The sequence below is a fragment of the Sceloporus occidentalis genome, unplaced genomic scaffold (genome assembly GCF_023333645.1).
Source record: "Sceloporus occidentalis isolate IW3139 unplaced genomic scaffold, rSceOcc1.0.p SCAF_15, whole genome shotgun sequence".
Classification (NCBI taxonomy): Eukaryota; Metazoa; Chordata; class Lepidosauria; order Squamata; family Phrynosomatidae; genus Sceloporus; species Sceloporus occidentalis.
Window position 1 is genome coordinate 10,808,373 of NW_028316995.1, and position 13,866 is coordinate 10,822,238.

General features: G+C 37.0%; 1 protein-coding gene across 1 annotated transcript; it reads right to left on the minus strand.

The window, feature by feature from the left end:
- Window positions 1-470: 470 nt before the first annotated feature.
- Window positions 471-13,052, minus strand: LOC149303231 (pleckstrin-like). The gene is made up of 10 exons (XM_089481628.1): window positions 13,002-13,052; window positions 8,627-8,629; window positions 8,293-8,445; window positions 5,897-6,078; window positions 5,078-5,169; window positions 4,198-4,382; window positions 3,518-3,622; window positions 1,713-1,796; window positions 924-1,004; window positions 471-599 (listed from the first exon to the last, which is right to left on the minus strand). The coding sequence occupies exons 1-10, from the start codon at window positions 13,047-13,049 to the stop codon at window positions 471-473; spliced, it is 1,062 nt and encodes a 353-aa protein (XP_089337754.1). The 5' UTR covers window positions 13,050-13,052.
- Window positions 13,053-13,866: the final 814 nt, after the last annotated feature.

The following is a 13,866-nucleotide window of genomic DNA, read 5'->3' on the forward strand; positions in this document are numbered from 1 at the left end:
GTGTTTCCCATTCACTGATGGTTGCAGAAACCCAGAAGGTCAGCCGAATACAAGGAGAAAGTCTCCAATACCGGGACATGTTTATGGTGTGTGGAAAGGAAAGCCTCCTGATGCCCACCTAAGAGGGATGTCATCAGCAAAGCTGCTTCGTCCCATGGTCGCTCAGCCCCATGGTTCTGAGCTGGTGGGGAGGATATGTGACAGTGTAAACCTCAGGGAGATGCTTAGTGTGGCATTTGGGTACTAATGTTCTTATATATTTTAAACTGTAGTATTTGAAAAACACTTGGATTTCTCCTCTGAAGGAAAAGGGTTTTTTTTATTTATTTAATAAAATAACTGAATATGATTGCATATATATAAATTATTTGGTGTCATTATATAGAAACTTACATAAATGCATAATTAAACAAAAAAATAAACACTGTAGAATTGTGGTTTTCTGCAACTACAAAAAAAATAGAAAAAAACTATTTCCCAATTCTGGACACAGTTTGGATAGCTTTAATCCATTCTTTGCGTTCCTCAGAGGACGCGGCCTGCAGAAAGTAATGCACTTCGGCTGCCGTGATGATTTCAAAGAGATTCCCGTCTTGCTTCTTTGCTGAAACAGAGAGAATGAACCAATCGAGCAAGAAAGTGATTATGAAACTATCAGGTTTCCATTTATATATTGACGAGGCACAAAGGTAACACACAATCGGAGGCTTTGCAATTATTTAATATAACTATTATCAATTTATGGTTATTGTTAATTTCAAATATTGCCAGTTTTAAAATTATTTTTTGTATTCTCCCCTATTATCATATCTCTTTGGATTTTGCAGTAGATAAAATGTATAAAAATTAACAAGAAAGATCTATACATGTATCCACAATTCACATGCTACGTGTCTGCCTCTCTGAGATAAGACAAACCCCACAAAATATTTACCATCCATTGTATCTTCTACAGCAGTCACTACACAGCCTCGCAAGTGGATAGCTCCCAAAGGTTCATCCCCCTGTTTAATGAGAAGTCATGTAAATTTGGAACACTGTCCAGTAAAGTACTCCGTAATTGTTATCTCTAAAGATTCTGATGCAAAAAGGTGAAATACTCATGACAACCAATAGAATGTCCTGCAAATTATTCAGCTTCTATTATTTTGCACCAGAATTGTTCAGTATCCATAACTCATTATTCATATCTAGCCAGCACCATAGTTACTGGTTATGGAAATTGAAGATGTGTATACTTGCTGGTGATAAATATAAGAAACATTTAATATATTTATATTTTTTTTCAATAGATCTTAGAGGGACACCACTGCTATTATAAGCACCTTTTTTCATATGATAGCTGAGAGGTCTCTTTACATTTTAGTGCTGTCCCCCTTGCAAACAGATGGGAAGATTCAGCAGAATGCTCTCATATGCAATTGTTACTTTTGCAACCCTGGACTAATTGCTGCGCAGGAGATGTGATGATCAACCCCATCTCCATGCACATGATACACTTACAGCCGGTCAGCTCTAGTGCCAGCTCAGACAACTATTCCCACTCATATTGATGGGAGCACTTTCCTCCTTGAAGCAGCCGATGAGGGGTAAGAATTGTCAGGGATATTAGACTGCTGAACATATTGACTGTAGTTTATGATTTAATGGTGAACATAAATGGTGCTATATTGGATGTCTGCCTTAGAAAATAATTTTTTTGGTCGTCTTACTGAAGCTGGGTCATAGTAGTGCAGGTACGCAGGGTCCTCTCTCAGAACAAACTTCCTTACTTTCCAGTTTTTTCTTCGGTGACCCTGTAAGAAAGAATCGAATGTAACTTTGTTTCGACTTGTAACTCTGATAGCAAAATAAATTAGAATAAAATAATAATACAATATAAAAGCACAACATTACATAAGAAACATTGCATACAATTTGGACAACAGAAACATACCGAGAGCTGCTGGTCTAAGAAAAGGGGGAAGTAACCTCTTTCTCAAAAAAAAAAAAAATATTAAGGAAATCCTTATTAAGAGAAGTGTGTAGTTTTCCATTTAGCAAGTTTTTGTTTTTTTTACAGAAAATTTTTAAGTCTGAAAGAGGCATAGACACAGCCCTATAAATACAAGAGACACACAGCCAGAAAAAAAGAGACAGTGAATTACAAACGGAAAATAATCCACTGGCAGAACTCAACTAAGTGGCAGATACGACTGCATTGTGCCTATGAAAAAAATGTGATGTCATCATATATGTATATGTGTGTGTATATATATATATATATATATATATATATATATATATATACACATACAGGGCCGGCCCAAGGAAAAATGCCGCTTGGGGCGAATTTTAAAATGCCGCCCCCCCCCCCCTTATCTACCCTACCTCTCCCTCCGTCCCTCCCCCCCCCCCCCCTTGTACTTACCTTTCAGCAGTCTTGCGGCGAGTCTCCCTGTTCGGTCTCGGTGCCGGCTTGTAATCTTCCGGCGCTCAGCATTACAAGCCAGCACCGAGACCGAACAGGAAGACTCGCCGCAGAGGAGAGAGAGAGGGGCGCCGAGCGGGTACTGACAGCTTGGTAAGCGAAAACCACTCGGCGCCGCTTTCTCTCTCTTTCGCTTTAAAAAAAAAAAAAAAGGGCTTGGGGCGGCTCCATTGTCGGGCCGGCCCTGTGTGTGTATATGTATATATATATATATATATATATATATATATATATATATATATATATACACATACAGGGCCGGCCCAAGGCAAAATGCCACTTGGGGCGAATTTTAAAATGCCGCCCCCCCCTTATCTACCCTTCCTCTCTGAATGGGATTTTCACCTGTGACAGTGATCCTATTGAAGTGTGGCTGCGTATGCATAAATTAGACCATTTTTACAGGAAGCTAAAAATAAATGTAAAAGTCGGCTAAAAGTAGTGTTTATATGAAAACATCTAATGTTCCGTGTAATTTATACCACCTATTATTTAAACTTTTCAACCTGTGCCATTAACTATTAGTCATGGGTTTTGTTAGATTACTCCACTGAGTTCTCAAAGCAGGAATTTTCTACAGTATACAATATCAAATAATATGTCACAACATTAATATTCCTACAACTATTCCGGATGGGTATAAAGTCAATGCAATTCAAACACAACAGCAAAAGTATAAGCATTATTACCACATATAATTAATAATTAAATCTAAATTTCTAAAGCACATTAAAAGACCCCTTCAGTGGATCATTCATAGCACATTAAGGGTTAACAATTTCTGCAAACCTTTTTAGCAGTCAGATAAACAGCCAGCATCCCAACTGGGCAATCTTTACCACCCTTACTGAGCCCTTGCACATGGATGCCTTTTTTTGTTTCTTTTAATGTGGCAACTGTTTTACTTTATTCTTATATACGTTACATATAGATGTATCATTTCAGTTTAACAGTTTTCAATATTATTACGTTAAAATATGTTTAAATGACGCACAACACATTTAAAACATATGTTTTGTTCATGTAGCAGCTCCTATAGATACCAACCTGTTTCAGTAAACATCCCTGTTTAACCACAACGCCTCTGAATTCCTCTTTGGGGATTGCATCATCATCGCTAGAATTATCTTCACAGAAGAATCCGCTATCTTGCTGCAGTAAATACAGATACAGAGTAATTAAAAGACCGACATAAAACATAACTGACATAACACCACGCTGCTAGGCATACATTTTGTCTGGTAGTATGGGACCTCCACATATAAAGAGCACAGAGTTTCTCTGGATATTAATTATATTAAAAATATATATTTAAAATTCTATGTATGTAAATTTGTACTCTTTTTGTGTCTAAATAACTTATGAAAGATATATATAAATAATTATATTAAAACTGACAATAACATTAACACATGTTAAGGCATACAGGCATAGAAATAGGGCACCTGCTCTTGCGAGTTTACAACCAATACCCCTTGCTAAGTACTCTGCTTTTGGTAGTCAAGAGAGGCAGGAATAACAAGGCCAAATTGGTTGAACGAATGAGAATTATTAAACCATTTTGTTACTCATTGTGATAACGCAGGTCAACTTAGGTTGACAGTGGGAGTTAAAATGACAACATTCCACTCATGTTTATCTCATCCCTTCATAGGTTTTATGTACGCGTGTGTGTGGTGAACACCTCTATCCACTGAGAGGAAAACAAAATGGTTAGAGCCACTTACAAAGTAATACAATGCATCCGAAACATCCAGTAAAGTCGTTTCTGACAAGCCTTGAGCGGCATTTTTGGACATGTCATTAGCAGGTTGAAGGTGACCTTCATTCAGCAAAGCAGAGGCTAGCATAAGGGCCTCTTGGCGATTCCTGACGGATTTGCTAGATATTAACCAGTCAACCACACAGATACCTGGAACTAGATGGTATTAAAAAGTCACATACACAATTTTCAGCATCAAGAAATGTATTTATTTAATCCAGCTACAGCTTGTCATTTTTCTGGGTCATGAAAATTATCGTAATCAGAATCCAAGATGGCTGTTTCACAGAAATATGATAAGATTAAGAAATAACACACACTCCTTAATATGTTCCACTCATTATATCTGTTCCTCTTATCCTGAAGATGTACCACACCTTTCCCCTGCTTCACCCATTTTCACCCTACAACACTATTGGTTTTATATTTTTGGGATGTTCGTACTAGAAGAATAGAGCTCCTGTAACATATATTTGAATATATACTACCTACAGTATACTTTTCTGTTGGTAAAACAATAAAGGGTTCTTTTACCATTAGAATGTATTCCAGGCCTCAAAATTCTTACAATGTCTATTTTTATGATCTCTTGCATTCTGCAAATACCTAAGAATTTCCTCCATAAAAGCATGGGGTATATAATATATCCATCAAAACAAGAAAAACAAACAAAATAAAGAAATGTTTTAAAATGGATAAGGAAGATTAATGTTAATCGTGTAATTTATTAACTTTTATAAATAACTGGACCCATGTTTATTTTGAAACTAAAAAACTGTTATAGCCATCCCCTCTTACATATATTTGGGACCTGTTCTGAAAAGCATTAAAACCAGAATGTTTACCTGTAAAACAGTGGTTGAAAACTTTTTTGTCCTTTTCTAGTTTTAGCACTTTAATTCCCCGGTCTGGATCTTTCATAGAGGTGTACAGCTCACTGGAAAGAAACAAAAAGTTACAATTTCCACTTAATTGCATTTTTCTGCTTTTCCTTTTTCGTGAAAATATAAAATGAGACCTGTGTTTGTCTCCATCAGCTATTCTATCAGAGCCCTCACTAAATGCTCGATTAAAGGGCAGTCCGCTCTGGAGATTAGTTAAATAATACACACAGATGTGATAACTATTGCTGTCTTTTCTCACATTTTCCTCATTTAACCCCTTAAGGACAATGGGCGGTCCCTAAACCCATTGAAAACAATGCATTTGGAGCCCGTACATGTACAGGCTTTGTCTTTAAGGGGTTAAAACTTCTATAAACTTGAGACAAGACGACAACTATACAGACCATGACACTCACTGGAAAGCACTTGCTTACTGGAGCACTGAGCATTGGAGCACAATGCTTTTCCTATTACTTCATGGTTACCCACCATATTGTTTCCAACAGTCTGATCATCCCCTTGACATTCTAATGCAAATCTAATGTTTCACATCCAAGTAAATCATTTAGAAAATGAAATAATGTTTTAGAAATATTAGGTGTAACAAAAGATGGGCAAATCTAAATCTCGCTGTCTCGAGAAAGAAAGAACGGATATTAAATACATATAACTGTCTCTTTGTATTAGGGTCATTGGGGTGGAATTGAGCAGGACCCATAGAAAGCCGGTGAAGAATGTTGTTAATGCATTGAGCAATATGGTTAACATAATAATGATAACCTTAGGTTAATTGTGTCAGGCAATCTGATTGATCTTCTGGTGGATTTTCTGGCAAACCTTTGACCATCCTCAATACATTTTGCTGCCTTTTTCAGATCTTTTACCCATGCATCTCGTTCTTCTTGGTGAGAAGCTTGGAAATAATGTTCCTGCTCCTTAGATGTGGTGATTTTAAACACAAACTAGACAGAGAAAAAATACAAAAATGAAGTTCTTAAAAATCTGTATGAAGGAATACACAGGTAAATAATTCTGAGCTGCACTGGAGCAATGGCCATCACATATACAAGTGTATTAACAGAGATTTTTTATTTATACCCAGGCATTTGTAATACTGCATTATCTCCCAGATTAATAAGATTTGTGACTTATTGTATGCTCACATGGCTGGGGGTCTTTTGAAGGAAGACTTCGTATTCCTCGAATATTCGCCTGTTCCTGTCTTCTCTTCGTGCGAATATTCGTGGACATTCTTCGTGTTTGGTTTTTCTTCGTTTTTTTTCCGGTTAAGGGGTTAATACAGGGTTAACGCGTAGCGCAGCAGCTCTGGCGCCAGGAGTTTAAATGTCCGTATGATCAACTCTATTGGTCGTCAGCAGGGGGCTCCTCTGCCAATGGTTGATGGCAGACGAGCCCCCTGCTGGCGACCAATAGGGTCGCTCGTACAGGCTGTTAAACTCCTGGTGCTGTAACTTGTCCGGCAGATACCATTGGTCTCCCTGTTCTATCATTTAACTGCATTAGGGTTTTAAAAGTCTGTAGTAGCGACTCTGTTGGTCGCTCGTACAGACTTTTAGGCTCCTGGTGCCGTACCTTGTCCTGCAGATCCCACTGGTCTCCCTGTTCTATCAGTTAAATGTCCGTACGAACGACCAATAAAGTCGCTTGTACGGACATTTAACTGATAGAACAGGGAGACCAGTGGGATCTGCCGGACAAGTTGCTTTATTAGAGGTTAACTTTTTAAAGTCTGTACAAGCGACTCTGTTGGTCACTCGTACAGACTTTTAGGCTCCTGGTGCCGTAACTTGTTGCACCTTAAGGGGTTAAGGGGTTAAGGGGCCGTGCGAGTGAGCCTATTGGTCGCTTGCACGGCCCTTTAACCTACGGATTTCCGTTCCTGTTATCTAACACAGCATCGAAGGGGTTAACGGGAGCGGAAATCCAGAGGTTCACTGTCAGGGGTTACAAAGGCCGTGCGAGTGAGCCTATTGGTTCGTTTTCATGTTCGCCCGAAGACGAATGCACAAGTCTAGTATTTATACACTGAGCAGCAATGGTAGTATCTTAAGCCCTTCCTCATTAGTTTGTGGGTTTCCATTGGTTGGGTGGTGTCACAATATCTAATAAAAAGCCACAACGCAATCATGTGAAATATGCGCTTCATGACACAGAACTAAACTGCAGGAACTAAAAATCATACTTCTGGTTTCAAGAACCACTGGCTTTACCACAAATCCTCTAGTCTGGGAAAAAATAATAGTACCTGGAATATTGACCTAAATATAACACAAAAGATTAAATCACTGTAACGTCACTTAATACGTGCTATCACTTTCCTTGAATTTCTTTTTTCATTTTGCACTACACTGCCTTTTGTGAGGTTTACAGTTTATTTAGTTTATCTAGAGGAGATTGGTGGAGCCTGCTAAGGATCTGTTGGACCAACCCTGCTTCAGCTATCTCCTCAGCACCACCCACATTGTGAGAAAGCATTAAACTGTCAGCAAGAAACCAGCGCCATCTCTGATTGGTGGTGGTAACTGGAAGGCCCACCCCAGAGGAGTTCACTTGGAAAGTGAGTGTATGTGAGGATGCAAGTTTGGGAGAGTGCGGCTGCCGAATACTGTTGCTGCGTGAGGGCATTTTGGAGGAGCGGCTGTCAGATACTATTGTGTTGTTAAAGGAAAGAATCCAAAAAAAGGACAGAGGTTGAAAGATAGAGGACAGAAACAAGGGGGAAGAGGGAGGGAGAACGATTTGTGGGGTAAAGGGCTACTGGATATTTCAAGATGTGCAAGGTGGGAAATGTCTGTGGGTGAAGGGCTGCACTTGTGGTGGTGCCAGATACTGTTGTGTGTGGTGGTGTGAAGAATTGAGAAAGAGATAAAGAAAAGAGAGGATGGAGTGGGAGAGATAAAAGGAAGGGAGGAGGGAGGACGAAAGAAGAAAGAAAGAAGAGGTAGAGAGAGAATAGAAAGAAAATGAGAAGAAAAAAAGGATAGAGGGAGAGAAAAGAATATGTTGCATGTCATTTTAGTGATGGACACATACCCTAGTTTTTCCATACTTTTAATCTCACAAGAAGTATTTGTTAGAACTCTGATATTTTGGCTTTTTTACATTTGGGATAACTGCATATTTTGCATATATGTATTAAAAACTAAAATGCTTACCATTCTTTTGCCAAAATCCTGACAGTGATTAGTTATGATGCTCCCCTTTAGTGGAATCATCCCTTTGGGGCTATTGTCAGTTTTCTTCTTGTAGACTTCTACGCCATCTTCCAGTAATATAACCCACATTGGCTTCCATTTATTAAACAGGGCCTACATGTTAGAAGGTAGAATAAAGCAGCTAAGCAATGATACTCGCATTAAAAGAAGAGTACAAAATACTTTTTTGGGGGGGTTACATATCTTGCAATTAACATGTATCTTGTCACTTGCAGACATTGGCATGAGGATGCACTTTTTTAATCTGATTATGCCTTTGAAATATATTAACAACTCCCTACAATGTTTTTCATTTAGGAACATCACTACCCATGTTCAAAAATATATATATATATTATCCAAAGAAAATAGATCGAGAACTAGAGTTTCAACACGGATTCTTTTTTTCATACAAAAGTGTGTATAAAATCTCATTAGAGAGGTGGCACATATGCAGCTTTTTTGAAGTATTTTTAGTATTACTTCTGGTCCCGTTCCTTCTAGTTATTCTTTAACCCTGCAAGTTATTAAAACAGTATTAATTGTGAAGTGATCAAAAATATTTATGTGTCTTTATCTGTCTCAAACCGGTTTAGGGGCAAGTAAAGCCAAGTGACTTCTCCAGACCCTACTCCACCACTGTAACTAACACATGCACACACTCTAACACACATTTACCTTGCGTGAAGCCTGTCCGTAGAACTGTAGTGCAAGAACTACTACTGTGTTACCCCACTGAGCTCCTGCTTCGGTGAGCAGGTCAGCCCCATTTAGCTCAACCTTGTTTGACAAATTTAGAGTTTTTCCCCCCTTGACCCACCCGGCCAGCATCCCCCTGGTCCATGTTATTTTTAACCTCATTTATTTGAGACTTGCATTAATTCTATGGTGAATTGTGGACAGTCTCTTTTACTGGATACTTTGTATTCTTTAACTATGCCAATTATCTCTCATGCTTCTTCTTGCCCTCAACACTTTTTTCAAACTTACCTAATGAATTTACAGTCACTTTAGATTACTGAGACCTTTACCAGACTGTTTTTTTCTTGACCCATACACAAACAGTAACGTGTGACCAGAAAATGTTCAGTATAGTTCTTCAGACTTGATAAAGGGAGGTTAATGCTCTTGAGAGCATGATATGAAAATTAAAAGTTATTACCTCAAACTAAATACTCATTTATGGCATGTATACTCAGAAAATATGTGAGTATATAAGATGCACTAAACCTGAATATGTTTTTTCTATGGTTTCCTCAATTAATTGTTAGGCAATGACCTAGCCTATTGATGTATTACCGTTTAGGTCTTCACACTTAAACCAATGCGCGAAATAAGCATGTCTGTAGATCACACCTTGTAACCTTTTTTAATACCACCACTTATGAAATGTAAAAGAAAAGCTATATTTACAAAAGAAACACATTGGCACATAAAAGTCCCCCCCCAAAAAAAGCAAACATTTTGTTAGATCAACTAATTACTTTAAATTAAAGTCAAAGAACAGGTTGACATTTAGAAGTCACATTTCACTTTATCACATTTGTTTTGATGTTCAATGTATGGAGAAAAGACATTGTCACACAAAAAAAACTATACAAGAACATGATAGAATTCGAAAATAAGAATTAAAGATGTTATAATTCCTACTGCGTAGTAGAATACTAAGTATTCTCATTATTATTATAATTACCTTGTTGAGGTTCTTGGTCAACAATGTAGTATAACATCTTTACCAGTAAATCTAGAATAGCTGTTCATTTAATTAAGATCATGTTAGTCCCGCAGTTTGAGTGTTGCAGATAGTGAACTAACATTTGGCATCAACCTTGTTAAGTATAAAGCAATACGCATTTTCTTTATTTTAGACATCTATAAATACCTGGTAAGTTAGTGTTTTTAACTCAACTTTTCTTTCAAACTTATATTGGAAACAAATATGGTAATTAGAGAAATGTATTATTCAGAACTCAAAAGCTTCAAAAACAATGCCTGATTCCATTCAGTACCAGCTTAATTAGTATATGTATTGTTATTTATTACTAAAGGATAGACTAAAGATAATAAAACCAGACTTTGTAGCAGTGTAATGCAAGTATAGCAGTCAGAGAGTACACCCCAACAGAACAAAAACAATTTTATATATTGAGGTACATATGGCATGAAGAGACGTACCCAGCATCCCAATCGCTCATGTATATAAGGTAAGGAAGATATAGCCTTCATAATCAAATCCAAGTAAAATAATCATATTTATTGAACCTGCCAACGTTTCGGCCATACAAGGGCTTCGTCAGGGCAAACAATATTTTAGTGTATCAGGGTAGGCACAGCTGAGAGAATGTGGGTCTTGTTGTAAAATGATAATTTCTCAAAATAATCAAGAACACAGAAACGGAAGCTGAAAGCGGAAACTAACCACACACACACACTTCCCTTTACTCCTTATTTACCAAGACTATAATTAGTGAATGGTTTTGTCAGCATTCCATTAAAGGGATAGTGTCATAATGTGACACAGTCGTTATTATGCTGTGCATTGCTATGGCATATGTTAGCAATTTATCAAAAAAGATTACTCCTTTGTCTCGTTTGTCTTTTTGTCATTTATTTAAAATGTTAATCTACTAGTCCTAATCTGAGGAAATACTTTAGCTCAATCCATTTTATTAAATTTACTAGCTGACTACTTACAAAAGACTGAAATTCCCTCCTTTTTATTTTCAGTTTTCTTTGACATTCTAAAGTCCTGTTTTGACTCTTCACCACATCGTTAGGTTTTACCTCAACACGTAAAGATTCACTGGATTTCCCTTTTTCCACCTTTTTAGTACGTATGACTGTTTACAAAAAATGCAAAGATCTATAGTATAAATAATAATGAAAGTATTAATGTACATCATGCAAGGTGAGAGAGTTTTACTTCCTAAACATAATTTAGAGGTTTATGTTTCCCTTGTATTCCTAGATGTTTGGTATAGAAGCAATCATAAAATGGTTTAGTGCGCCGGCAGCGCACGAAAAGAGGCCTATATGTTAACACTTGTTTAGGTAATCCCTGGACTCCGCTTCGTCCAAATATCATAAACATTATCTTTTTTATGTTCGCCTTTTTTCCTACATCTGTCAGTAGTTATAGCATTGCATTTGTGTAAAAACACATGCGGTTTATGGGGTTCATTCATAGTCCTGAAATGCCCATTAGTATTGCTCAAGATGAAAACCATCACAAATTTCACGTCAGGGAAATTTTGACAGCAATTTCTGTAGCGTGGGGTTTCCCCCAATTCTTAGACTGAGTCACAATTGAAAGGAACAGCAGTGACAATTTTTACACTTGCGGAAACCTGTGCCCCCCCCCCCCCATGTCTTCTATTCCGAGCATTTCTATGTAAAGCCTTCTGGAAACCTGATGCAGGGACACTATGATGAAAAAAGTCTATAGCATAATATTATATCGCAGGTAGCTGAAAGTATACTTACGGAGCCTAGCTAAGCCTCCCTGGGATATACAGAGAGGGAAACGAAATTACGAAATTATTTAGGTTAGGTTAGAATTGAATAGTTGGCACTTACAGTGAGACCTGAGTTTGGGTGTGACTTCAGAAACCGTATCTTTAAGTTCCCATTTTGGCACCTGTAGTTCTGTTATCTACTCGCTATTTTGTGAGCTGCGTTAGAGCAGCTCGTACCCAACTTGGTAAACCACCCTTCTTATTTCTGCTTCTGGGAGCTTACAAATGAATGGTTTAGTTTTTAGTTAAATTAAACAGTTCCAATTGCAATTAGTCTCTTGATGCGTGAAAGGCAACTACATTTAAATATATTTTTACTCCTTACATGGAATTATACAGTATCTATACAGTATTTATATCTATAAATACAGGCTGCATCTCCTTATAGCTATAGATCAGGTGGTTGAAGCTGTCAGAATAGATCTAGGATATGGACTCTAAATATAAATAACAGAAAATCTAATAACAGAAAATATTGTATAACTGAAGACCAAAAAAAAGGCAAGCGGTGCATGGACAAGTGAACCAGTACCGCCAAACTCCACAGGAAAATCGGAAAGATACAATAAAGTCCAGCATAATTCAAAATGCCAAATCATAAGTCATGTTTTATTCATTCCGTGCGTCCCTAAACAATATAAAGACTTCTCATAAAATTTAGACACTAAATAAAACAAAATTCTTCAAATTAATATACGGCGCTATTTTACAATGTTTAGTGTCTCTTTAAAAATGTCATCACAAAATGTATATTATTCTTATTTATAGTTTACTGTTTAAGTTTAAGTAAAATACACTGTAAAATTTCTAAAGGAAAATTCCAGGGACAATACGAATTAATAACAGTGCCTGTCATGCTTAAATGCTTATATTTCCATATTAAGAAATTGTTTATTGACTACTGATTTAATGTATAATTTATATCAAAAATATTAAGAAATATATTGTACATTTATGATTTTAACCCCTTAAGGACAATGGGTGGTCCCTAAACCCATTGAAAACAATGCAATTTGAGCCCATACATGTACGTGCTTTGTCATCAAGAGGTTAAATAATCATAAGCTCCTGCTTACAGTTGTAAACTTTCTAGGGTTAACTGGGATTTCCACTTTAAAATACACAATGCACAAACCATTCATTTCACCTACTTACCTTCTTAACCAAGTAGCCTTCTCGGATTTTCTGTGGCTCACGTTCCATGCTGATTACCCTCTTGGGAAACCTTTAGAAAGACAGTTAATGTTGTGTTGAGACAGATGAAATGTTGGACATTTAATGTTACAGCTGCTTTCGCAAGACCTCTAACAACCAATCAAATGAGATGTAGGTTTTTCCTTTTTTAGACATTGAGGAAATCCGAAGCAGAAGCACAGGGTGTCAGTACTGAAAGCTGTAATATATATATATATATATATATATATATATATATATATATATATATATATATAATCATTTTTAATAAACATCAGCTGGTTTACAGAAAGGAAATTATTTGGAATGAAAAAAGACAATGCACAGTTATTAAATAAGAGCTGACAATCTAAATGTATACAAATTGTATTTACAACCTCTGAAATCAGAAGGGATTAATAATCAATGTGCCGCAGTTAGTTTTTATGTATAAAAGATTAATTCTGATGGAATGTAAAAAATGTGAACTTATCATCATAGGAAGCAAGGAAGTGATCCAGTAAACAGTAATATTGTATTGGCTACAGAGGTACAAGAATCACCTTTACACACAACCCATTCCATCCGAAGCCAAGACCTCTGATGTCCTAAAAGCTTTATGTGACTTTACATGTTTTTTCTATGAAAAGTGGCACGGATGGTGCCATTGACGATGATTAAAGTCTAATGTGCTGGTTAAAGAATGCTTTATGGTTTTCCAGGAATCACTTGGTGCTGAGGAGGGAGTTGGTCACTGTCCATGACTGCCGCAGGCTCATACACAGCCTGCTGATGCACTATTATCTTATGGACAGCCTAGAGGAGGATGATTATTTAAAAAAAAAAA

Excerpts from the sequence above, each read along its gene's own strand:
- LOC149303231 (XM_089481628.1), bottom strand. The coding sequence starts at position 13,049 with ATGGAACGTGAGCCACAGAAAATCCGAGAAGGCTACTTGGTTAAGAAG. Across the intron at positions 5,170-5,896 it reads CCTGACACAATTAACCTAAG|TGAGCTGTACACCTCTATGA; the intron begins GTTATCATTATT and ends GTTTCTTTCCAG. Across the intron at positions 3,623-4,197 it reads CGGATGCATTGTATTACTTT|CAAGATAGCGGATTCTTCTG; the intron begins GTAAGTGGCTCT and ends TATTTACTGCAG.